Source organism: Drosophila simulans, chromosome 2R (assembly GCF_016746395.2).
Source record: "Drosophila simulans strain w501 chromosome 2R, Prin_Dsim_3.1, whole genome shotgun sequence".
In the NCBI taxonomy this organism is placed as follows: Eukaryota; Metazoa; Arthropoda; class Insecta; order Diptera; family Drosophilidae; genus Drosophila; species Drosophila simulans.
In genome coordinates this window covers 19,090,042-19,117,055 of record NC_052521.2, presented here as the reverse complement: position 1 = coordinate 19,117,055, position 27,014 = coordinate 19,090,042, and the positions used below count along the sequence as shown (strand labels likewise).

At 42.2% G+C, this 27,014-nt stretch overlaps 4 protein-coding genes across 4 annotated transcripts in view; 2 read left to right on the top strand and 2 right to left on the bottom strand.

Annotated features, from left to right (window-relative positions):
* The first annotated feature begins 4,085 nt into the window (after positions 1 to 4,085).
* On the top strand, positions 4,086 to 4,913 carry LOC27207867. The gene is made up of 2 exons (XM_039291968.2): positions 4,086 to 4,457; positions 4,516 to 4,913. Exon 2 carries the CDS (start codon positions 4,571 to 4,573, stop codon positions 4,841 to 4,843), a length of 273 nt encoding a protein of 90 aa, XP_039147902.1. The 5' UTR covers positions 4,086 to 4,457; positions 4,516 to 4,570; the 3' UTR covers positions 4,844 to 4,913.
* A 1,004-nt stretch (positions 4,914 to 5,917) lies between these two features.
* On the bottom strand, positions 5,918 to 6,914 carry LOC6735642. The gene is made up of 2 exons (XM_002082524.3): positions 6,805 to 6,914; positions 5,918 to 6,647 (listed from the first exon to the last, which is right to left on the bottom strand). Exons 1-2 carry the CDS (start codon positions 6,838 to 6,840, stop codon positions 6,087 to 6,089), a joined length of 597 nt encoding a protein of 198 aa, XP_002082560.1. The 5' UTR covers positions 6,841 to 6,914; the 3' UTR covers positions 5,918 to 6,086.
* A 5,849-nt stretch (positions 6,915 to 12,763) lies between these two features.
* LOC6735640 (toll-like receptor 8) overlaps positions 12,764 to 27,014 on the bottom strand; it is a 74,609-nt gene continuing 60,358 nt past the window's right edge. The window contains exons 4-5 of the mRNA XM_016168713.2: positions 23,826 to 23,986; positions 12,764 to 15,276 (exon numbers count right to left, since the gene is read on the bottom strand). Of these exons, the coding sequence (XP_016028997.1) occupies positions 14,052 to 15,276; positions 23,826 to 23,986 (1,386 nt within the window). The 3' untranslated portion in view covers positions 12,764 to 14,051. The remainder of the gene's footprint in view (positions 15,277 to 23,825; positions 23,987 to 27,014) is intronic.
* LOC27207507 (inactive serine protease 54) lies at positions 21,430 to 23,360 on the top strand. The gene is made up of 7 exons (XM_016183186.3): positions 21,430 to 21,779; positions 21,833 to 21,878; positions 21,933 to 22,093; positions 22,164 to 22,655; positions 22,713 to 22,767; positions 22,829 to 22,959; positions 23,017 to 23,360. The coding sequence occupies exons 1-7, from the start codon at positions 21,584 to 21,586 to the stop codon at positions 23,358 to 23,360; spliced, it is 1,425 nt and encodes a 474-aa protein (XP_016029000.1). The 5' UTR covers positions 21,430 to 21,583.

Below are 27,014 nucleotides of genomic sequence, written 5' to 3'. Positions count from 1 at the left end.
GAGCAAAAAATACCTATATTACAAAATATATCTTAAAAGATCAAGCTTACTAGCCCACAAATATATCTTGAGTTTCAGTTACATATTACATGTAAATACAACCAAGAAATGTAAGTTTTGTATCTCATTATGATATACACAAACGTATGGACTTAAATGTAACGTATTACATATAGTTCAAACTAATTTTTTGCAGTGCACCCGCATTTATATATAAAGATATTTGCATAACAGACGTAGACCGGATCGGAGCCCAAAAACTGTCATTGCCAAGGTTTTTACATCCGCTTGCCGCAATCATCGCCGGTTGCTGTTGTTGTTGCAGCAAAGGGGCGGGTCCTTGAGAAGGGCGACGTGGAGCACTGGGGGGCTGGAACAATTCAATAATATTTATAGCGTCGTCTCATTCTGGAAATGTCCGCGGCAACATATGCAAGTGGATATTGCTCTATTTTCAAGTGGGATTCCATTATAATATTGTTGTAAGTAGCGCAAAAGGAAGGGCCTGCAGTTCGGAGAAATGGGGATACATTCGAATATATGCAAATCGGAGGGCTCGGCCGCGTTGACACTTTGTGACTCGAAATTTATTGGCATGTGCGGGCAGACAGAGCCGCATTTCGAAGGCAAAGATACTTTCGCACTTACTCCCACTCAGCTATTTGATCCGAAATCGAAATCCACACATGACCAAACATTTAAATGTAATTGCACATATTTAAATTCAATGGGCTCCGTGCCAAAATATTGGAGCATTCAATTTATTGCCGCCGTCGTTCGATTGCCAAGCAAATGGGGAATGGCCGATTGATGGGCGTTGTTTGAAATCCATTTAATAGCTCCTAAAAGGCGCTAATTATTTAACCACATAAATCAGGGCGAATTTATTGGCAAGAGTTGGCACGGGAAAAACCAATCATTTCGAGTTAGCAAAGGAAAAAGGAAAATTAAGTCAACTGTAGCCCTTCGCATGCCGGCAATACATTGTAGTGAGCAGAAGAAGAACTTTAGTTGGAACTAGCGTGGTTTACCAATTTGAACTCTAATGTTAATTCTACAACATTAATATTCAGTGAATCCTGGGTCAGTAGCATCAGCTTATCGATTCCAGTACTCTAGAAAGTCCAAGATCCTGTCTGGCCGGCAAACAAATAAAAATGGTCATGCAATATTAATATTTATGCACAAATATTGGGACTGGGGAAAGGGAATACAAGTTTGCTTTATCTAAGTGAAATGCTAAAAGATTGATGACTTTGGCGCTGGGCTTGCCCATAGTGTGTGCCTGTATGTGTGTGTTCTGCCACGCTTATAAGAATTTATGGCAATCGAGGGCGAGAGAAACGCTGCGTATACGCAATATTTATATTTATGTATTATGAATCAATGCGAAAGGGCCGGCCAAGGCAATAAGAACAGGAGAAAAAATGAAACGAGTATAAAAGATGCGCACTAAAACAAAAGGATAACAATAACTTTTCGCAGGATGCGTGACGTGGTAAGCAGGGTAAAAATAAGAGAAATCGACGAAAATCCAAGCTTCTGGCCGGGGAAAAGTAAATGGTTTTGCAGACCTGCAGAGAAAGGTCCATTGGGGCGGATTATGAGTAAGATGCTCTCGATTCGCCGCCCCCCAAAAAGAATAAAGAACAGCGCACAGAGCCAAGTCATAAAAATTGCATGAAAATGGGGCCGGCAAATTCGGCCGCCTCTTCCACCGACTCATATGTGCGGGGATTATCCGCCGGATGGGATACGCCGGGCATCCAAGTGCTTGTCTTGTTTATTTGTTTGGCTTCTACGGCAAAAATTATACTATTACAATCAAGTTTACGATTGCGATTCGCTGCCCCCGTTGAGTGCCAATGAATGCGATGATGGCAGGATACGAACATGATCATTGCCATTGCGTTTGTTCCTGATGATGATGATGATTGGTTGGGAATACACATAAATTCATCTGCGAACGATTTTCATTGGGGACGGAGCTCTGACCATTTGGGACTTATCGACTAGGAAGTCATGCTTGCCGGAAGATGATTTTCTTTACATTTGTATGCATTCAAGTGGAAAGATAAGCTTAACTTGCTATAAATCCATATCTTAGATTTAAATAGTTTCTGAAAATATATTTAGTGTAGTGAAGACGCCTTTTAAGCATTCATTTTTACCCCGAGATGGAATCGCAGACAGATGAGCCTAGTCCTTCCGGCTCTCAACGCGTTGCCCTGCATCCTTTCCCTGGAACTCATCCTTCGTCGAATTCTAATGTGCAAGTTGACTTTGTGCAATCGCGCATTGCATGCCACGCAGTTACCCCTCAGCCCACAGCCCACAGCTCTTAACCCCCTAAGGATCCTCAGCCGTTCGAGGGATGCGGCAACTACATGGAGGCACTAACCGCAGCAACAACAAGGACAACGCCTGCGACAGGATATGGCAAGTGGGCAACTTTGGAGCGGGCGAGTTTAAATTGCCAGAGCTAAAAGGGTTGCCAGCAAGAACGCCGTGAAAAACGTAACTTTTTTCTGCTTTCCCCTACGATTTCATTCCTTCTTTTTTCAGAAAACATCGACAAGCGGCGCTTTTGACTGCCATTACCCACATTGCCACCCCTCGCAGCTTGTTTTTTGTGGCACAAAACTTTGCACTTTGACATGCAGCCACGTGTGCCATGATGCTATATGTTTAAGGTGTGTATGTGTGTGTGAGTGGGTTTGCAGGTGTGGGTGAATGCATGTCTGAGTGTGGGTGTCAGTGTGAGGGAGTGAATTGAATGAGCTTTCAATGCTGCCTCCGCCAATTGGCCGACAAACGTGTCTAATAGTTCCCAATTGCAATCACTGATTTGTGATTCAGAACGAGAAGTGGATTTTTACTTTCCCGGTGAGTATATTATCAGGAGTTGTTTGATCAACCTTGAGTTACTTATTTCAGTGTTCAGTCCTTAATCAAGGTTGAAGTTCAACGCAGTTTATATTTATGACACAGGAAACTTCTGAGTAAAGAATTATATATTCATTTCGTTGTTTATCGAAAAGCTTCCTTTTGTTTTTTGCATTAAGTTGTTGACTCATTTTCATAATTTTCTCTGTGGAGTAATCAGCGCACAAAATACAGTCATTATAATCAACGACCTCTTGGTACAGTAAACAGCCCCCTACAACGAACCCACGCGCACACGTGCGCACACTTGAAAAAAATCTTTCTACTCGCATGAATATTTTAAAGCTCGCATCACATTCAAATTATGATAATGATGGCGTGAGGCGAGAGTGTGTTTTTGCATATGAGTTAAAGTGGGGGGTTCCGCAGAATGGGTGTTTGAAGCGCTAACGAGCGCAGGTACACTCTCAGGAGCTCAGGGACAGCTCCCCAGATCCCCGTTCAAGGACCACCCCTCTGCCAACCCAATCCCAGTTCCACCCCACCATTGCCCAGCCCCCCCGCAAAATGCTTTCGTTAATGCATTTCATTAATTTTTATACAATTCGAATGGGCATTGTATGACCGGGGGTGTGTGCGTGGGTTTAATGAGCACTTTTGTGGAAAGGATTTTGAATGCGACTGATCGTTAGAAGTCACTTCGTGTGGCAACCGCCAGAGAAGTGAGGAATACACCTCTGCCCATAAGCTTCTTTGCTTTTGTCTTTCGTAGATGGGGATCTTAAATATATTAAAAGCGAAATATGATGCTAGATTAAAAGTGGTCACAAGAGAAAATTGTGCTAAAGGAGTCTTTGAATACACACTCACACTTGTCTGAATTTTTTGTAATTTATTCTAATTTACAATAAGCTAAACGTTAAACACTTCAATACTGTCAACAACTGATTAGTCATGGATGACATATTATCAACGGTAGAAGGGGGAACGTCCTTCTATGTATCTATGTACTCTGGAGCTGGTCGACAGACACGGATCTCGGTATCGTTCTCCTGACCGTTGTTATGGTGTTCCTCTGCTGCCTGCTCATCATCTGTCTGTCGCTCTTCTACCTGTGGGGCTGCGGACACCGCGCCTGCGACGAAGGATGTTGTGGTGATGATGGTGAAGGCGGCGGGGGTGGATGTTGCGGGGATGGTTGTGGCGACGGCTGCGGGGACTGCAGCTTGGACGATGATTAATTCGAGTTTCTATTAATATGTTCGTAGTGCTACGATATGCGATTTAAAATCCTATAAATTGAATGTGCCCAGATACAGATTCACTAGGAGCATCCATATGCTCATTGGAAAAATTGTGGTCTATTTATAAAAAATAATAAAATCGAGCTTAATTTTGAAATGCTATCTATTAGCTCAATATAAGGCAACCAAAATTCAAATTTTAAGCTCAAAAAGTAACGACTTCAGTAAGCTGCGACTGTACTCTTAAAATTAAAAAAAAATCTATACCCAATACAATATTTCTGAGAGCAGGGTGATCAAAATTCTTTAGCTGCTATGCAAGGAACGGTAAGAAGACTTCGTTAATTTAATGTGGCTTTCCTCATAAATATTTGCTTTCTTTTAGAGGGCTCAATCTATTATCGAAATCATCAAAATTTGCCATTTATTTCCCATAAGCTATGGCCGGGTTGGAGCCTACAACTGTCCTATCTGAATACGATATTGAATATATAGACATTAACATGACAACTGTGGCGTACCGTACAACCACTGGACACCCGGATACTAACCTAGGGGTTTGGGGACTTTTGTTCATATTCGTCGTAATTTTTCTCATCATTGCTGCATGCTGTGCTTGTATGGGTCTTCTCGTCCTTTTTGGTTGTATGAAGTCCTTTCTGTGTTTTCGCTGTAGACGCCGAGGTGACGAGTTTATAGGAAGGGATCCCTGACTGTCGTTGAAATTCTGTCATTAAAACTAAAACTTGTGCAAATAAAATTATATGTTTTATATGAATCGAAGTCCAAGGGAATTATTTTGCCGGAAAACTCACGCGGTCCTGCCAAACGGAAAAGCAAGAGGATGTACTAAAGTTCAATATATAACATTAACCAAACATAATTCCAGGGAGAAACGTCAGGACGTACCAGATTCCTGGACAAGTGGCATCTACCAGCAGAGAATCCTTAGCCAAAGTGCCAGTGTGACAAATGTAAACCGATTAGCCACAGCTGGGGCCGATTATCAGATGGCCCAAAGAAAATAGCCCAGGCCCTACAGAAAATGCCTCAGGTCAGGAATTTCTAGAGCTTTCTCTGCGGACTGTGGACTATGGACTGAGTGCATAAATTCCCTGCATCTCCTGCAGCTGTAGGAAAGACACAAAACACTCGCCCAAGTCCAAGTCGTAAATGCACTCAGCACTTTGTCAGCTCTCAGACAGGAAATGCAGTTGCCATTTTTCTTTCATCCCAGCAAATCCCGCTCACCTCCTGCCTTTGGCCCCCGCCCGGAAAGTCGTTCTGCAACTGTCTACATTTTTCACTTGCCATCCATAAAAAGTATCAGTTTTAGTTTCAGTTTTAGTCCTCGCCTGGCTAAAAGTCTCGTATGTCTTTTGCCTGTCTGTTGGCTCTGTTGTTTTGCTGTCTCAATTTCGCCAACGCTTCCATATTCAGTTTCATAATTTTTACCAAGTTTATCATCCTCTTTGCCAGGCATGACAAAGTTTTCATTGCCGTCGACACAGGGGCTGGAAAAAGTTTCCTCCAGCTGTGAAGTGCATTAAACAATGCCCTCATACATGATCTGAGTGATGGGGAAGGGGACGTGCTGTGCAAAATTGCATTTATCGAAGGGGAGTAAGTGCAAGGACACAAAAGGATAATAGCTGCGATGCACTTTCTTACTGCCATTTGTTGGTACATGTTGAATTTACAAATGCTATGAATACGTTTCTTTAAAGAACATCCACTTTTCGTTGTTTGTTAGCCAAGGCACTGATTAACATAATGCAAATTCAAACTTCTTTTTTATATTGCTTTTATTGATAATACCTCAAGGTCATGGCCGGTTATAATTAAACCACAAACATTCTCTTGCTCCACACACCCATAAATAATGTTTATAACTCTTCTTATCACTAAACGGCATATCATATTGCCTAACAATTCGTTCACCCGGGCCGCCACCCTCTAATCTCTGAAATTTCCCAGCCATTTGACGAATTCTCTCAGCTTCTCCAATCTTCGGGGGCCGCCACGAGTCAGGATTCTCTTCCACCTGCGCTCCACAGCCAATCGATCCTCCCTGTCTATGGACTCCAGGTGCTTCCTCAACTTCCGGTATATTAGCTTTTGGAGCTGGGCTGTCCGGGTCTGAACCGTGCGCTTCCATCGATCGAATCCGTTGCGCTGCAGGCAAAGGGCAATCAACTGGGTCTCGATACTGGAAGTTCTCAGTGGATCCCCCGTGGTATCCGAATCTAGATAGTCCTCAATCACGCCATAGAAGGCATTTAGCTTCTGCTCGGTTTTATTCGCATCTACGGCAGTGAAGGCGTCGAAACGATCCAAGTAGCCCAACAGAATGGAGTTCTGCGAGTCCAAGACGATCAGATCTTCCACCATATAGTCCACCAGCTCAATTGCCTGCGAAACTAGCTGAGTGCTGATTGTTTGCAGAGCGTAATCTGATTGCAAATACAACCGATAGCGACTTTGATCTCCATAGGCTTTGATTAAAGAAGGGGTCAGCTGGAATAATATAGAAGCATTTATAGTCAGTATAAATTGATTATGACAAATTGAGTATAATAAAATGTTAATTAACCAAGCTACACATATTGGATGATTTATTGATGGAAAGCTTTTATATGTTAACTTTTATATTACTTGTATATTCGATACCCACCAAGAGCAGAAAACCTAGGAAATTCTGGTAGCTCATGGCTGACTTGTTCGCTCGAAAGGCGTTCGTCTACTGAACATACTCTACTCAATTCAATGGACTGGGAAACAGAGCAAGTCGTAGATAGTCTTATCTATCTGAAATTTCCATGTTAAATCGGCGCTTGTCCAAAGGAAATAAATTATTTATAATTTCATAAAGATGACACATTACGGCATCAAGCCAATGACGTTTCGTAGGTGAAGAACCGGCAGATAAGTGATAGGTGGAGGTTTATTGGTTTTAAATTTATGAATGGACGCCGCCGGGGGCCAGACATTTAACAATGATTGTGATTCAGGCAAGCGTCTGAAGAGTTTTAGCCAGTGGCTCTTTATCTCTCACAGAGAGCAAATAATCCATCATGAACCGTGAGATATGTGCCCAAATCTAAATCGCTTAGCAACTGAAGATGGCCAGCGAGCAAGTGAAGGCAGAAAAGGGCAAAAGCTTGGCAGCGAAACTATTCATTGCGTAGTCGCAGCTTTGGCCGTAATAGTAGTGAAATAAAAGTCCACTTAGTCAGCAGCGGGACGGGCAGTGGAAGAGGAGTGGTGGGGAAAGGGGAAGAGGTTGAGAATGCGATATGGGGGGTCATTCATTGTGCTGGGGTCAGACCCTCAGGACAATCGCCTGTATCCGTGTGTGTGCCGTTGTGATAAATGCCTGAACTGGGTCAGTGGCGTACGATGATGAAACTCGGCGCGCCAAAACGGCAAATAAAACGCCGATTGTCCGTATCAGAGTTTCAAATGAAATCCTCTATCCCTGCCCCACAATAAATGCCTCGCATTTGGAGTTTTCGAGTGGCCGACAAATCCCCAATGCGCTGCGCTCAGCAACGCAGCAACGAACTGCAATTTCAACTTTGATAAGCGAAGTTTAGTGCAAAAATGCAAAAAAAAAAAAGGAAATAAAAAAAATCACCCTCACCCCCGCCATATGACAATGTTATTAGCGTAGTTTTTGCGATTTCCAGGGATTTAAAACGTTTTTATGTCCCTTTTTATGCGGCTAGCGTTGCGATGGTAACTTTTCAGTGCCGCATCCAAATCCTGATGGATGCGAAAGCGTTGAACCGGTCTAAACTTAATTGGGAATCTGTGCGAAAGGGTGAAGTCCCTGGGATTGTTGAGAATTCCGCAGCCAAAAAATCAAGGGAACATCATCAAGCCCGAAGACTGCCAAACAATTACGTCCTTCGGGGCTGAGAAATCCCAGCGCCTTTTATATGGCGAAACAATAACCGAGAACTTTGCCTCCGGCGAAACAGCCCCCTAACACAAGTGCTATAAATTGCCTCAACAACGCCTGCTGTTTCTCCGCCCAACCATTTCCCCTTTATCAACTCCCCACCCGTTGCATGCAAATTTCAATAACTTGTATTCGGTAACCCTTCCAACAACTGACACTGAATATCAAATATGAGTTGGGGCCAAAAATTATTTGCATACTTTCGGGGATGCTTTGCAGCACTCTAAACAACAAGCAGAGCGATACAAAAATGGAGATAATATGCATAGTGCGTTCTGCCTAGGCTCAAAATACCCTTTCTTTTACTATATACTATATTTATACTTTATAAGCTATAATAAAGATTGATAATATATCAAAGTGATCGAAATTACACAGCAAATGTTTTATTTCTAAATAAATACCAAATAAATAAACTGGTCAGAAACAACCTTAAGCTGAAAGTACCTTAAGTACCTTATAGATTTGAATGTTTTAATTTTTTTTATTGGAAACTTACTCAATACAACTTATTTTTTATAGAGTATTCCAACCGATGAGGAAGAAACCCACAGGAAGTACAACCAGACTCGCACATGTGGCGCGCTTTGGTTTCGGTGGGGGGACGAAAGCCCTAAACAGGAGCAAAAAAGGATACAGAAGCGAAAAAAGAGGAATCGCTACATGCCTTTGTAAGGGGGTGTAAACAGCAGAAGCAAGCCTTTTTTTTGCTACACCGAAACGAGTTATTTATTGCATTTGCAAATTTTACACAACATTTTGCAGTTACCTCAGTGCCGTAAAATCCGGTGCTCTCTCCACTTTTCCCCCGCAAAAGGTGGAGCCGAAGTTTATCGCGGTAAAAATTGATTCAGTTTGTACACATTTGCATGTGTATCGGGGTAGCAGACTCCACCTCGGGCTTTGTGTAATGCGAAGCTGCAAGTTCAATGAAGCCAAAAGGTGTTGCCTTCCCATCCCTCAAGCCGTGAAATGGATGTGCAAATATTTTCATAAATTTGTATGCCAAAGTTTCAGGTGTCATGTTTGAAAATATCCCAGAGAAATCCCGAAATTCCACAAAAAAAAAAGAGAGAAGAGTGCTGGAAATTTGATTTTTGCGGTGGCAATAAAATTTTGATTTCTTACATTCTTGCTTGAAAAATTGCAGCGATAATTTTTGATGGAGTTGTAAATTTCAGTTTGATTCGGAGGAAGCGGTTTATGAAATTGCAACATCATTTATTGTATCCCATAAATATCTTGGAATTTCTTGTGACATTTAGATAAGTGGAAAATTTCTAGGCGCTGTTCATATTAAATGGAAAAGTTAAGTGAGCTTTTTTTTCGTTTAACGATTTGATTTCCCTTTCATTGCTATATTTGCAACTCTTACTTTTTGAACCCTTTCCTGAGGATATTTTCCACAAAAAACGTAACTAATTCGCATGTCCTTCCGGTTGCCACTTATCTCTGCTGCTGTTATTTGGTGAAATATGGGGGATGTCAGGCCAAATAAAGGCGACCAATAAAAAGTGTGGCCAAGATAAGCAAAGTGGCGCAGACAAAGCCCGCAAAACAAAACCGGGGAAAAAAAGGCGACTGAAACCAGGTTGGAAAGCTGAACAAAAGCTGGCTATGATTTAAGTTTTTTTATTTTCTCCTCGCGCCAGCAAAATTGATCAAGATATATAGGTGTATTTTGCGGGTAACCTGGTTAAGTGCACAGTCGAGCTGTCAAGATAAGTTCCTTGTTTTAGGTTTCTGGCAACACTTTAAGCCCTTAATATGTGTGTCCAACTTTTGTTTAACTTTATTCGGATTTCTTTGACCGCACCGGTTAGTCTTTGTCCCGTATCCTTTGGGTTTCCCGTAAGATGAATGCGTTCTGCTTATCTGGTGGTCACTTTTCCCCTGTCTCGATTTCAATGTTGAGGATTCCCGATTTCCGGGCTTTCGTTGCCTGTCAAACGGTGTTTTAGTGCCGGTTACAGGATACTCCGGTCCGCCCGATTATCTCCTAGCTCCGTGCTGAAAGCGATATGTCTGCACGGTGGGCTGTCCCTTGTCCTCGGGAATGGGATATCCTTCGGCTTGACAGCATCTTAACTAATATAATGCCCAATTTTCTGTGGTTTATGGCTTACAACTGTCAATGCCTCGTCCGACCATCCATCTAAGCATTTGCCTCTGCGGGTTGCGGTGAGCTTTTTACGGGATTTTCCTTGACCATTGAAAGGTCGTTATTTAAATTGATATAAATGATATGTCCTTGCGTTGCCTCTCCTTCTTTTTTTGAGGTCTGTGTTTGGTCAGTACTTTGACATTCGGCGGGGCTGTAAGTGAATTTCAAATCGACATCAACGCTAAGTGACTTTGATTTATCATTGTGCATTGTGCATGAGTTATTTGCACACACGTTTGTGTCTCGACCACTATTTGAGCAATTCTCCTCGTCCTTGTCCAGAGTGCAAACACAGTGTCCTGTGGACACAGCTGTTGGACCCGCATGCTCAGGGTGCACGCAAACAATTAGCTGAAGTGGGGCTTCTGATTTTGGCTACACAACATCTTTTCAATCACATTAAAGCCATCGCCTCGGCGATATTTTATTGGGCAGTTTGCGCGTCTTTTAACAAATTGCAGGACATTACGTTTTTATGTTCGCAGGCACTTGGTCCTGTTTGAGTGTTTATCTGGCTATATCTCAAGATCCTCGCTTAATGGCATCGCTATAGCGAAATTTCATTTGGCTCGGGCAATTAAAATGCCACTGAAGTCGTTATTCAGATGGCTAGCTGCATTTAATGGAACACACTCATCCTTCGATTTCCTGCACTTTATGACTTATGCGCCAGTTTTTCCGAAACATTTTCCGAGCTAATTAAAGGACATCGCACAATGTTGCCTCCGCCCGATTCTGCGTTCAGAAGAATAATGTCGAAAATATTAATTACTTGCCATTATTCACACGCCTACACCCGTGATGCTCTCGAGACGCAGACTCAGGTGTTTCCTTCAATCCGTGGGATTTTCCGGGGGTTGCTTCTGTGGGTGGTGGATGGTGGGCGCTGAGTGGTGGGTGGTTATATTTCATGCCCCAACAAATGCCCCACAATCATTCAAACGCAGACACGGGGGATTTGTCGCCGTCTAAGCCCAACGTTGAGTTGAACAACTCAATGAGTGGCGGAGACCCAGTTTAAATGAAAGTGAGCTCCCGGCATGTTAATTATTTAGAAAGCATTCAGATTTATTTACTTAATTCTTCTGCCTTTATGTTCCTTTTTTTCGCTTGCTCTTTTGTCGTTCTACATTTTCTATTTGTTCTTGCAAGTGAGTTGGCAATTGTTTAACAACAAGGGTTTCCATGGTGCTGCCACGTAGTCCTGCGTCAAATGTGTCTTCAGGGAAATAGATCATTACATCTGGGATACTTTATGATTCAATTCACTTACGAAGCAGAGTAGTCTGGTGTTTAAAATTGAGTCAAAAATATGCTTCAAACCATTTTTGACATATACAACTTAAATATCACTTACCTTACAGCCAAATGATCGTTAAGTATACGATGTAATGTGTAAATACCTCAGAATACAAGAGTATTCTTCAGTGGTAAGTCCTTTTTAATTTATGAAATATAACGTTTTAAATGCAACTTTTTGATTTAATTTTCCTACTCAGTAGAGAAATATTCAATCCAGTTGCAACTTAAATTGTTTGCCTTCACCAGGATTTAACAGCTTTAGTGGAAACCAACAATTCAGCACAATTGACTGGGCAGTAAATATTTTACTTTACTTTGGTTTACTGAGCCACATATTTCCGCCACTCCCCTTATTTGTTTTTTTTTTTTGGCCTTTGTCCTGCTGTAGGCGTTTTGGGTTACTTACTTATGTGGGCGGCTGTATTTGTCGAGCACTTGTTTCGGCACTAGATTTATGCCTTTTCTTCTGCAGTTTCGGTTTCAGTTCACTGGGACCACTCCCTGTGCAGGGATATACAAGGACTTTATTTGTTTTACATGGATTTGTGCCTGGCTTCGTTTTGCTGCCCAGTGAATTTGTCGTATTTTATGGCATCTGATGAGGAAAAGCAAAGACCAGTTCATCTAGGTGAATCCATTATTTATTACAATCTGTACACAAATTTGCAGCTTGCCACTTTGATGCCATCCCCTGCAGTTGATTAGAGTGAAAAGACATGTTTTAATTTCTCGTTTCTTTTTATTTCGCTTCATCATTTTCTTCAGTCTTCGTATAAGAAATAACATTTTTTGTTGTTGTTGCTGTGGGTGTCTCTATCATTTAATTAAATATTTTTGCGTATATCATATTATTAGATTTAAACTTACGTTTGCCTGGCTTCAATTTGCCGTTTTCCCTTGCTCTTTTTGCACCTTTTATACACAAACTGCTTTTTATTTATGTTCAAATTGTATTTTCTGTCGGTTTTTCTAAATGCATTTCGTGCATAGCTAGCCTGCTTTTTGATTTTACTTATTTAGCACATACGCATATAGTTTTTATTTTAGAAATTTTTTTACACTGGCTTTTTGTGTGCTCTGTGTGGCTATTTTATGCAAATACCGGTTAGTTTTGCTCGCTATTTGCCTTGCTGTTGTCGCATTTAATTAAATTATTATTCGCAAATCAAACTCAACCGAAAAATAACAACAAACGAGCCTTGATTCTGAGTTATTGCTTTTTGGAAATCATTTATTCTTAAATCAATAATCTATGCACTTGACTAATGTTTTAAAATGCATTCCATAAATTATTTACAGTAAACGTTCAAACACTCTGCTGAGTGCTTCGCCATTGAGGGATATTTACAAATTATATTTATAATTTCATCAACTTTGAGTTCTGGCTCACTAAGATAATATAGGTGTTATAATTTAAGTTTTAGTTTTCCACTTAATGTTTTGCATATTGTCATTCGAGATGTTTGCTAAAGTTAGGAAACTTGGGAATATGGTTCAGCAGGATAATGGATGCCAATAAACCTCTTTGGCAGTTGGATTCATTCAGTTAGTTCTAGGCTGGACTGGACTGGACTATTTGGTCCCCATTAGTTTATTGGTCTGCCAAAGTGTTTGTCATTCTCTCCGTATATCCCAAGTGTTGAAGACATATTCAGTAAATTCAAGAATCAAATCAAGAAAATCCCATTAGCTCCTTTAGCTTGCATCCTGCTCAATCGCTATACCTAATATATATTCATATATATATATTTAAATTCACTTGTAAGTTCTTATTCGCTAAATGCTATCTAGAGTATTCGAATGCTAAATGACATTTTAACTATGAGTGGGAGAGAAAGAGTGTGAGTGAGATTTGAATGCAGCTTAGCTTAGTTTGGGGCCAGCAAATTGGTTTCTTTGAAATCGTATTCGTCTCTTAGTTTAGCGGTTAGTATACATTTCTAATATATCTGTTATCCGTAGGTAGTTAAGAGTATTTGTATGCTTTCTATACACGTAGACATATCCCTTGTTTCATTTGACGCTTGTTAAACTTTGTGGTTTATTCGAAAAAAAAGTTAACAAAGGTAAATCACCATGGTGTCGCATTAGTGGAAAATCTCGACGATGCAGAAGTTTGCTAGAAGCTTAGACACTTGCATTGGGTCAGATACAATAGCCTCCCCCATCTGCTTATGATTTCTTAAAAACCATTCGCATTTGATCAAAGATACCTAGTATCTCATCGAAATTTCCCACTAAAAGCTACCAGTTTTAGTGGCTACATCCTCACCTAAACTCGCCTTAAACTAACCTCTCACTTTCCCTGTTTTTGCTTGTTTTAAACCCCCGTGATTCATCCAACTCAGAACTGGCCACTGGCCTTGGCGCTCTGTACACAGCCCCGATAGTTGTTATTGTTGTTGTGGTGGTGGTGGTGGAGGTGGTTCAGCCCGACCATTTCCATATCCGTATTAATCTGGGTGAACCGCTCGCCCGTGCCACGCCCACGTCATACGTAGACCACGTGTGGTTTTCCCGACGATGGCGGAACGGGCGAAGGACCAGCCGAGGAGTTGGAGTGGTTCAAGGACGCCGCCTGCTTCAGCTTGCTCATGGTGTGAGTGTCCGGATACTCGTAGTGATCGAACCGCTCGTAGAGGTGCTCCGGTTCATCGTCCGCTTCCTTAACGGGCAGTTCCCAGGGCTTCAGGGCCCGGTATTCATTGGCAATGGTCTGGGCCGCCAGATAGCGTTCCAGTTCCAGTTTGTCCAGTTGTGGCAGAGTCGTCTGCTGGTACTCGTGGTTACCATTGCCCCCATGGGACTGCAGTGGCATGGCCTGATGGTAGTGATGGTGGGCTTGCAGGGTTTGTGCATGATGGGGATAGTTGAGGGTCATGCCCAATCCGTTAACATGGTTACCGCCCCCCAGGGTCATGCTTATGCCGAGGCCGAGGCCCCCGGGATTGTGACCCTGCAGGATGCGATCGTGAACGTTGATGATGCTCTTGCTGGTCCGCATGGGACCCCGCTCGTGGAGCAACTTCCTCCGCCGCTTGACAAAACGCAGGTAGTAGAGCACGCTGATTCCAATCATGGCCACCAGCAGGCAGGTGATCACCGCACACACCACGGTTACAATGTGGGCGGGGCAGGTGATCTCGCCCTCGCTCATGGTCAGGAGCTTCCTTCTTGTACGCACCTTATCCCGCCAGATGTCGCAGCCGATCTGCTGCCGATCCATTCGCAGGATACCGGAGTTCCTGTTCGAGGAGGACGTGGCCAGCTCATAGGCACTGGGTTCGGTGGTGTGCAGGGCATTCACTATATGCTGCTCGGCTATGTAGGCAGCCAAAGCGGCCACTCCGTCGTCCGTGGAGGCCACAGCGGTTGCCTCATCCGCCAGCTCCTCGTCGTCGGCTTCCTTGGCCAGAGCAGCCACAGCCCCACCGGCTGCGTGTTCCATACCCGGATCGACTCCCTCGAAGTTGCCGGTTACCAATCGCCAGAGCCACAGCAACGAGCAGTTGCACTGCAGCGGATTGTCCCCGAGGTATAGCTTCTGCAGCTGATCCACCGGGAACTGCGCCGAGTACAAGGTCTGCAGGCTGTTGCTCTGCATGTAGACCTCCAGGATGTTGGGGTTTCCCTGGAACAGGCGCATCGGTATGTCGCTCAGCTGGGGATTGTTGTTCAGGTGGAGCGTCTGCAGGTGCGTGTTGTCCACAAAGGCTCTGGAAAATGCAAAAATGGGAATATTTTAATAACAACTAACAATCATGTTTTACTTATTAAAATTCGGTCAATCGTACAAGATTATTCAACCTCAAGAAGAAAGAAACCTATTTCAAGCCTGAATGAATTTGTTTTTATCATTTATAATTGAAGCTTTGAAATAATTTAAGTATTATTATTTATTTTTCCGCAGTGATGGCTTTAATTAGCCGACTGACTATCTCTCTACGCCATTCGTTCTATCTTTTTTATTATTTTGCCAGGCTCCAGTGCAATGTTCGTTTTAATTATGCACACTGCACGATGCATCAGCATTCAACTTAAATGCCAGGCAATGAAATACATGAATAACACACATACGCTCAGCAGTTTTCCCAGCATTTTCCGGCGACACACACATTCGCACACACATGACAACGTCAGAGCTTCGACTTAAGCGACATGGATTTATTTAGCCTGCGTCTATTTCAACTTAATAAAAGAGGAGGTGGATGAACGGAAGGGATAAAAAGGGGAGGTATTAAGGGGCAAAAGGACGAAGGACGAGGCAGCAAGCTGACAAGGCTCCATGTTATTCGAGCTCCGTGGAGCGTTGTCGTAAATCCCTGCCAAGTTAAGTCAACGCGCTAAGTCGCTGACTTGGGGGAAAGGATGCAGGACTGCAAGGATGCTGGGCGAGTGTGTGCGTGTGTGTGCAGTGTATTACCCAATACCTAAGACCCAAGACCAGATCCTGCCAGACAGTCTCAGATGTGGCTGCAGCTGAACGAAATAAGTGCAACGTGGCGTATGAGCAACATTTGGCGAGGAGCTCCGTGCTGACTTGACTTACTCCGCTGACACAAAGCGAATTTGTCGCTTTTAAGCGTTCTGAAGCAGGCCACATTTCATTTCAATACTTGCAGCTTGCGACTTGCATTTCATGTTAAATGAACGCATTTATTGCACAAGCTGCATTTGCACTTGCAGTTGCATTTCCCAAGGACCCAAGGATTCAAGGACCCGCAGAGCGCATTGATTTGATAAGTGGCCGCATTTTGTTAAACCCTTCGAGGCCATAAGCTTCCAGCGAATTCATTCGACTGCGACTGGTGATGAATTCGAATGGCAGTGGCAATGAGAACGAAAATGGTTTGTCAGCACTAAAGTGCGGAATTCATTAGGTTGACTGATGTCCTAAGGGATTGGCAAGAGGGCTTGTGGCATTTGTGTTCGTCTGCCCGTTTTTCAGTTGAAAAATATATAATTTTGAGATGCCTAGTAAAAGATTTATTAATAAGATTAATTAATACCCAAAATTGGAATTGATATTAGGAATTCAAGATTAAACCAATCTTAAATGTTGTTTATTTCGTAAGTAGTGTGAAGTCTGTGCAGCAATGTCTGCAAAGTCCTTAGAATCTCAAAAATCGAGCGCCATTCCCAGCCAGACACACTTATCATTACCACACAATGCCCGCCAACCCGCATTCCAATTTACCTGAACTCCACTACTATCGTTCCACCTTTTGCACATTCAATTTCATGGCAAGTTTAACATTCAACTTAACTAAGTTCGAAAAAACCTCAATTGCAGGCGATCAACGTAAAAAAATGGGTCTTTGCATTACCAAAACAAACTCTGTCTGCATACGACATAAGCCGAAACTTACCCAAAACAATTTAGCGGGTAGCGCCAAAGCCGCACAAGCAAAAAATAAATTCAATTATTTGTGCAAATATTATGCAAATACCCCAGCAGGGCGTAGCCAACACGAAAACGTGACATCTAAGGAACTTTTTGGGCTCTTTCGAGGGGCTCCACAGGTTGATGATTTACCTCATAGACCTGTTGTTGGCCTAAAGTGCAACTGCCTAAAGAACCAAGTGACAAGGCAAACAAAATGGCGGGAAAAGTGGGTGGAAGGGGGTTTGGTGTGCCTCGGACCCACCCTTTTGCTGTTTGCCTTTGGTTTTTGGTCTGTTTCCCGCGATTCAAACTTCATTTTGCATGTTTCATGTTCTCGACTGGCTTCTCAACCTCCCCTGATTTCGGTTTTTCTTTTTTCCCGACTATTTTGTCTGCGTTTGCCAACGTCAAACGTGCGGAAACGGAAACGGCTGCTATGGGTGAAAGCATGTGTGTATGTGTGTCTCTGGCTGCGTGTGTGAGCCATAAATGTTTGCCTTGTTCCGATCTTTCTTTTTCCCTTTTATGCAAATTGTCTGTGTGTGCGCGTGTGTTTGTGTGGTGTGCGAATCTGAATTGGAATTGCTCGAAATCCGATTGAAATGTTTGCTGTCCATGTTCGCTGGGTTCACTCACGACTCCCAGGACTTTCCAGCGCGTCAGAGTTCAGTCACATCGTCAACTCGTTGGCAGGATGTATGTTCGGGTGTCTGGACGGTCAATCAGGCAGCCTGTCAAACAGTTTGTCAGTCGCTTTTTGATATAGTTTTGAATGGAAGTCAATCCGTTCGGACGGCCCAATTGCCACAAATCCCCACTTCTCTCTATTCATTTGATTGACGTTTTAACTACATCAAAATATAAAAGGATAGGCACTCAATAGGCCGACGATCTCCACTTTCTGAGGTTGTTGAGCTCTCCGACAACTTAACCCAGCTCTCGAGTTGCAGCCATACCAAGCCGATAATCAACTGCCATGCACGCTATGTGTAAAGCTTGGGGACACATTATCTATCAAATGATATGGCCGCGCAATTTGTTAATGACATTTTAAACGTTTTTAAATTACGTATACGCCCACATGTTCCTTTAATTTTTCACCCATACAATAGACAAGTGGGCGTTGTCACAAGAAACAGGAGTGTACTGAAATTGTCCTTCTCAACGCCCCTTTAATTTGACATAATCACAGTTTACTTATAAACATACATCTTGGTGAAGTTGAGTACAGTATATAAGATACATAAAAGTTGCCATAGCATAGGAAACTTAAAGAAATCGCATTGACCACATGCTTAAAATATATTGTTGCATGCTTTAAGTCTTCATAAGAGACAGAAAATTTACAACATACTTATTAACTATAAATAAACTAATAATGGTAATTTGTCAGAGCTTTTTCGAGTCCTATCTAATTATGTCACAGCGTAAACGCAAATGCACGGAAAATGAAAATGTGTGGAGAGCTAATTAACCTCGTACATCACATGATGACATTTATGGCCCAGACACTTGGCCATTTTCCTGGCGTATTTTCATTGCCCGCGACATTTGCAATGTTTCCCATTAAAGACAAGAGGTCAACGAGTGAGTGCTTAGAGTGGCCATTAAATTGTCCTCTCAATGCGATTATCAACCGTAGAGTCATTGACTGCCATTTGCAGGAGTTCCTTTTTTCTGCGCTGCTCTGATTGAGGGAAATGTTAATAAGAAATATGTCAGACTAATGAGCCAACAACAGGGAAAGAATCTTAATAAACAAGAGCAGAGTAAATTTACACAAAGGACTGAGTCAAAATGGTGGGGCCTTTGCTCCGTTTTCCCGCTGTTATTTGTGCTCGAAAAAGTATGCAATGCTTATTTTCGCAGAGACAGCGAGTAACAAAAAATTGCAAACAACAAAATGCCGAAGAAAAGACAAAATGAAAGCAGGAAGAAACTGCGGAAACAGTACAACATAAACATGCCATATTTCTCCATAAATTATGAGCTGGGAATTTTTCAAGGCGGCAGCTCAAGCCGTGAGTAGCTATTATGCGTATTTACCAGGGGAAAAGGGCGTTTAGTCTTAGAAAGTCGCCCGGCCGTCTATGCATATGCATTTTCCTCACCCTTAACCCCCTACTGCCTGAGAATTCGCGAGAGTTGAATTTAAATAAGGCTATACTTTGGCATAATGAGACAGCATTCGCTACACCTGTATACAGGTGAAAGCTATGAAGGGCAAAAGGTGGCGGGGAGCTACAACTTAATTAGCAGTGCTTTTAAGTGATTCTGTTTAAATGAAAAACAAGACAAGTGGCAATTACCAAGAAATTGGACAGAATACATTATGAGATGAGGAGAAGTAGCTAATAAAGAGGGTAATTGGAGCGTTGTATAGAAATATATAAACTGTATTTTCGAGAAAACAATAAAGAAACACCTAACATTTTATATGAAGTTTATGAATAACTATGGCTAAAGTGGTTATTAAATTTGGCCATATGTTCTACATCTTTTTTACCCCCCAAGACTTTATTTCTAACCCATTACAGTCCGCACAGTCCATTACACTCGAACTCAATTCCCAATTGTCACATTCAACTCCATCATCCGGCTTCCATCCTCATCAGGATTCAGAGCGCAGTCAAGGCAGTTGGGCCTGTCCCCAAAAATTGGGGATCAGCAACCCCAAAGCTGCCGCAAAACAAATGTCACACATGAACCCCCTACCCCGGTTCGCATAAATTTTAAAACAATTAGTTTCAATTTTGAAACCCACAACCAAATAAACCGGGCAACACCTACCGTCCGTTTTCCCGACTGACTTTCTGCTATTAAGTCATGTTCACTTTCACATTCCCTTTGATAAAAGCTAACGCTTTCGAAAATTGTGAAACTCCTGTTTCCGGGGGTTGTTTGTTTTTCAAGGGAGGTTAGAGTGGGTGGACAACGTGCTGCTGCCTAATGAATTTTGCAAGGACTCGCGCTGATTGTTTGGCCGTAAGGATTTCATAATGAGCAGCGATTTGGGGAAGGGAGAAGCACACACGGTCTTTTGGAGAAATGTATCCTGTCGCCCCATAAACCCGACTATCAACGTGTCGCCATCGCTGCTCGTCCTTTTCCGCCGCCAACATATCCCCCTTTCAGATTTCAATTAACGCATTTGCATAAATATTTACGTGTATGTCTCGCTATCTCTGTCTTTGGGGGTGTCTCTGTCTATCTCTCTTAGCTTGAAAGCACTTTGCTACATATTTACATGTGGGGAAATATGGTTAAGGATTGTAATCTCGGCAAGGCAACTCCTATACTATGTCGCGTTTACTCATTTTCGCTAAGGAATTTTACATACTTTTTTATCATTCAAAAAAGTAAACAAATTTATGTTTTCCGTGTGTAGTGGTAGTATCATTGTAGAAATCTTGAGGATACATTTTAATATTAAAAACAAAATCAAAATCCAGGGGAATTTACCACAATATTTATTGTGCCCCTTTTTATTTCTAAGTAAGCTTAAACTCTACAAAACTAGCATAAGGAAATAAAATCCTGCGAATTTGAGTTATCTATTGTTCGTCAGTCACTCAGACGAGGAAAACATGAATTTAGTTTGCAAATCAGTCAACACAGACACACTCAACGCACATGTGGTGTGCACACACTGGTATGCAAATGTGTTTGTGCAGATTGAGCAACAATTTCCACAGTCTGCGAACAATGTGTGGAGAAAAGTTTACACAAGCCTGAGACAGAGACCAAACAAAAGCCGAACAAAAAGCAAAAGCAATTACAAAGGCCAACAGAGTGGGTGGTTTCCAAAGCGGGCGGAAAATGGGGTTGCAGGGCGGATAAGCCTCGACCAAACTTGGGCCAAGAAAATCAAACGAAAGTTTCAAATTAAACTCATTTAAATGGCATACGACGAGGCTGCTGTCTGCTTTCCATTTCCTTCGGCGGGGAATCCCCACCGAACGCCCCTCTCATCGCTTGTCATGTAAGTCATGTTAATGTCATTGTAAAGCGGCATGTCGCCCAGGGGGCGTGGCATGCGGCTGCTACCGAGCGCAGATACATATCTGCCACATAGCTACTACCTCTCTGCTGTCGGTGGTTGATTGACATGGCCAATTCAAAGGCAGACAGGCAGGCAGTCGTCGAGACTCGTCCATTGATTTGATATGAAAATTGCCCGGAATTATTGAATTAACATATGCTCGAGTTGAGCTAAAGCATGTGCCCCTGCCCCTGCCACGCCCACTCGCCGCCTCTTGCGTTGAGGAAGCTTGTGCGGTGGCATCTTATTCCCAAAAGCGTATTAGCCATGATTGATTGCATCGAGCAATAATGATTTGTCTGCCGCTTAATTCCGTACACTTTAAAATGAATTACCAGAATGTGTATTTAACCTACCATATTCATTGAATATTAAAATTTTGGCTGAGCTGCCTTATCGGTACTGAGAAAAAGGGACTGCTGGTATTTAAGTTCATATTTTGAATTTATCGGCCTGAAGATCTCGTTTAATTTAATTGAGTCGCACATGGAAAGTGCTCTCTTATACACTCGTATCACTATAGTTTCATTGGAGCTTCAGTAGTGTAAAAAATTGGCTTTCTTATCAGTTGCTGTTGAGTGATTCAAAAAGAAAGATGTGCTGCTGGTTTTCGTTAGTTCTGGTCGCGGTTGTGTTTTACCAAAATGCGGTCGCGCAGCTTCTTGATGAAAACTGTGATATAAGAATAGGCTATAGAGTGAAAAACGGATACCCGCCGAAAACTACTCAATTTATGGCAGCCTTGTATAACAAAAGCGAATTTTTGTGTGGTGGATCACTCATACATAAGCGTGAGTCATTTGGTGTTTCGGAAGGAAATTCTTATTAACAACTTTATATTTAGAATATGTTTTAACCGCTGCGCACTGCGTAAGTGGCTTCGATGAAGTGTAAGTCCCAACATTATACGGATGAATGTGTATAACAAGTCCTAACTATCTTAGAACCGTTCACTTGGGGGAGAACAATCGATCGTGCCCGATCCCAGTATGCAAACACGTGCTGCAACTGAACGCCAAGGTAATTTTGAATTCCCAATGGGAAGATTGTATATTTTTGAATGATATAGCTTTGCTAAGACTGAATCGCGAAGTGAAATTTGAAGGTAAGTGGTGCTTCTAATAGAATTTTATTGATTTAAGGCTTAAAACATAAACGTGGCCCCTCGTTTACAGCCCATATAAGACCCATATGCATTATCCTCGACGAGAACGTTACATCAGATAGTCAAAACCATTTCACGGCGTTTGGCTGGGGTATGACGGAACACAGAGGTCTCAGCGACGTACTGAAAGCGGTAGAGTTGGTGAGATTATCCAAGTATGAGTGCTACCAAAACGTCGGCACAATATGCGCGGGCAGCCATTTGGGAGACACCTGTCGGGGTGACTCTGGTGGTCCACTCGCAGGCAATATGGTATACCGTGGGAAAAGTAGACACATACAGTTTGGGATAGTAAGCTACGGCAACGTCGATTGCGATGGCTCCAATGGGGTCTATACAGATTTAAATGCCCACAAGTCGTGGATAGCTAGCGTCGTTCTTGAATCCGAACCGAGACTTTTGAACGAGAATTGCAAGAGCGATTGGGGTGCCAAGGTTTATGTGCGCCTTTGGGAGATGTCACTATTTGAGCATAAATTCGCTGGTGCATTAATCACAAATCGTGAGTAGTTATTCTCAATAAGATGAAGCTCTAATTAATTGTCCGTGCACTTTCTAGAATTTGTTGTGACTGTTGCCAGTGCGTTCCCTGACAATTTCAATGCCACCGAAATGTAAGTAGGTTGCTTGTAGAATATTAAAAAAATGAATGAAAACTGTATCATTTCTATGCAGAAAGGTAGAATCCACATATATGCAGGTCTTCGACGTCGAATGGGTTCTAAAGCACCCCCACTTCAGACCAGCACCGAAAATAAGGAATAACATAGCTCTGATTAGGCTGGCTAAGATGATTCCAAGATCAGGTGAAAATACAAAATGCCCTTTGACATCTTTATAGTAAGGAACTCATCCGCTTGCAGATCTTAACATACCAATTTGCTTGGGACTGAACTTTAGACCTCCGACGACTTGGAATGCTCTGCTTTATAGTGCCAATAATAAGTTCTTGGGCAGTCAACAAGTACATTTAAGGAGAATCCCTGATTGCCCTGAACCCAAGCAGTACTGTGTCGAGAAGCCCGATCAGTTGAATTATCTACCTTATGAGACACCTGGTTCTGTGATAGGTACCAGTGAAATGTTTAAGGGAAGAGAAAGATATCTTATCGCAGGCATAATAAGCCATACTCAAGGTGATGTAATCGTCTTTACGAACATCCAAGACCACGAAAAATGGATTACAAGAACCCTGACATATACATAGAATGACTGTTATATTTTTGTTAGAATTGAAATTAATTAATTTTTTTAATTAAATAAAGTCTTCTGAGAAATATGGGTATCGTTACCAATATGTGGTTCATTAAGATTACTGGCCTATTTTTACTTAATGTTCGTAAATTCCACTATTTTAGGCTTATCTTTATTAAGCCTCAAACAATGATGACTCGACTATTTAAAGTGCCACAGGATAATTTTATGCTTATGCTGCTTATTGTTGACTTTAAGCCCCAGATATTGTGTTGGAAATGACTTTTATTCAGCTTAGCTGCAAACACCCAAAGGATCCTAAACTTTCAAACAGCTTGACATCATCTTACGCTGGTGTCTTGTTTATTGTGAGCTCGCCCTAAAGCGAAAATAGTTTCCTTTTCGTCTGACCCACTTTCACTTGTACTTGGGTTCACTGAATCGAGCTGTTGGGGAAAAGTTTTGGCCAAGAACTCACCTCGAATCGATGCGCTGCAAGAAGTCCAGCCGGCTCAAATGCAATTCGCGCAAATGAAACAGGTTCAGGAAGGCGACGGCGGGCAGCTGGGAAAAGCGGTTGCCGCCCAGGTTCAAATAGGTGAGGTTCGAGAGTTTCGAGAGCTGTTGTGTAGGCACCATCTGCAATAAAAGGGAAAACAAGTGGCATTTTATTTAGAAAGCATTCAAAATAAAAATGAAAACTTTGGCCCAGCTGGGTCAAATCAAATATTAATGCAGGCCACTCAACTTTAAAAACGTTTTGCGGTGGCAAAAAGAGCTTTCCTCCAACCCGAAAAACTAAACACTAAACAGTTAAAAAGAGGAAATCAATAGAAAAGCGTTGCTTAAGCGACTGCAGCGGAAACGGAAACGCGCGTCATGTTCTTCCCCGCTCCTCGCGTTTTTTGTTCCATCACTCGCTGCCCAGCAAATTCGTCTGTGTTTTTCGCTTTTTGGGGGGCAATAAAATCAATCTTGCAACGAATTTGTTACAACTACTGAGACAGCTTCGAGGAGAGTGTGGCATGCATAAAAGAAGAGGTTTCCTTTTTTTTCGGAAGGAGCGTGCCAAAAGCTTTTGGCTGTAATTTTGGCTGCCACTTGTGTTCACCTTCCTCTGCACCCCTTGTTCGTCTTCCGCTATCCCGATTTTTCTCTCCCTTAGCGTGTCGGAAGCTACGTGCCAGGCGTCCGGACACGAACACACTCCGCGATAACGTAATGAACTTCGTGGTGGGGGGAAAACTCCGGGAAAGCGGGAAAAATATAGAAAAGTGAGCAGAGCCAAAATAAAAAGGAGAACCGAGAGCGCCTAGTGTGTGGCAAATGAATTCAAATGCTGGCCCAAAGCTCATAAGGCAGCAAAAATGGCTGAAAATTAAAAGGCATTACGCATACGCAATGTAGGCCATGCCGGGCAATTGTTTAACCAAATGGCAACACTTTTTTTCCCCCATTATTTATATTGCTACCCCCAGCGATATTTTCTCCTTTCAGTGCGGGTGCTTTCATGTTGGCACTGCACTCAAAGGAAAACCCGGCCACTGCTGGACTAATTAAAAGGCTTTTCCTCTACAGTTCCGCATTTCCCGCAATTTTCGGACGCAGGGCGGCGTGGAAAACGGCGTGAGTGAAAACTGTAGAAAACGGAAGGGTGCAAAAGACTCGGAAAAGAAAGTGAAATTTATTGAGTTTGATTTTTTCATTCAATTTCCTTTTTCCTACTTCCTTTTTATCTACCAACGGGAAAACGCAGTAGCAAGTATTGGAAATGTAAAAATTAAAGCTAATTGGCGAGTAATTGCAAAATGAAATCTCTACAGTAAAATTATAGAAACTAACAAAAATAACAGGCACCTTAAAGCATTAAAAATGTTTACGCCATCACCTGCACAAATTCTCAGACACAAAAACATGAAGTTTTGCAGTTGTGCAACCCAACGTAAAATTTATGCAACGTAAAATACAAACAAGACTGAATGATAAAATGCAAATAAATAAGGTACGTATATACGCTTGCACCTAAAATAATAGCGAAATATGGTTTTATTGAAACTTTATGCGAATTTATTCTCGAATATTTTTGCAATTAGTCCTTTTAATCTGAGAGCTGAGTGCAATAATGTTTCTGTATTCATATTTATACACATAATGCAAAATCATAACCCACAACAGAAAGCACAAACACCATTCTTTTTCGCCATTCATCGCAAATATTTTTGTTGAATTATGAAAATGTGAAATTGTCCATACGTTTTTTCAACTGGCTCTCATTGAAATATTTCGAGTTTGCCCAGAAAAGAAAATCGGTGAAAAACGGACAATGGGAATTAAAATGCAAATGCGTTTGTGTCGAACAGGAAACCTGAAATATTTAGAATAATCAGTCAATTGTGCGAATTATTCACAGTTACTATCTATTTGGTTATTTCCATTTGTGAATTGGAAGTTGATCAAAATTAATGCGAGACTATTAAATGTTTAAAGAGTTCAGTACTTTAAAAAATGAACTATAAGGGAAATCTTTGCCTCACGCTTTAAGTTATTCAAGTTCTAAAAAGGAGCGACCCTTTGAGCTTTCAGTTGTTCCAGATTTACATGAGGCACACATGCCCACTCGGTTTAAAGTAGCTACTCAGCACACTTCATAAATCATTTTCAGCACCTTCCATTTTACAAGCTTCATGAGTTGTTTCAGACTCCAGTAATAATGCCATTGCGCCAGTACCCTTCGCCCCCTTCCATTTTCCGGAAAACTATGCAGATGCAGACAACAATTTCATGCACTAGCCGCATGCCAAAATGGAGCAGAATGTCTGGCGGCGGATATATCCTGTGTGCATAATAAAACAACAATCTGTCCAATAGGAAAAAGAATGCCATTTGAAAATACCGGAACACCGGTTTGCAGCAGCAGATTTAGCCTGGGACTTCCTGGAAATGCTGGGAATAAAGGGTTCGGGGGATTGCGAGTGGGTGGTTGACCGACCGACCATATTTCAACTACAAAATGCCAAAAGGTATTTTAAGTAGTTTCGAACTGATTCCGAGCGCCATAAATTCCTCCGCACCGTCAGTTGCCGTTGACTACGCGCGGCTGCTGGTGCTGCACCTGCTTAGAAAGTCCTTTTTAGCCATCAGACAGGACACACACGCACACTTTATCCCCTCCTAACGACCCAGGCATATATATATGCATCTATACAGATTCCCAGCCACACGAAGAGAAAGGAGGCGATCTGGAGTCCAGGACTCGGTCGCATTGCATCCATCAGTTTGCATAAACAGGTTCCTGATGTTGCAACTACAGAGAACACTCTTTTTTGAAATACTTAGTCCTGAAGATATATTTTTAAGTCCCTTATGACTTCTTGTAATCTTTGGACTGCTTATTTTATTTGCTCATTAACAAATAAATTTTAATTTTCTTTTTGCTTCTTCCTTCAGCTGAAAACACTTCCCAACTTCTCTCTGTGTATTGGATACCTGTGATTACATAAAAAGGCATTTCTGGAGACGGAGCTGCCTTCCCATTTCCATTATCTGAGTGTGGGATACCAGCCAGGACATGCAGTTTCGCCTTTGAGCAGGGGATTTGCACAACTCAGCTGAAAGTTGCGCACCTCTGGCAGGCTCGCACACAAAATGTGTGTCCTAATGATATGGT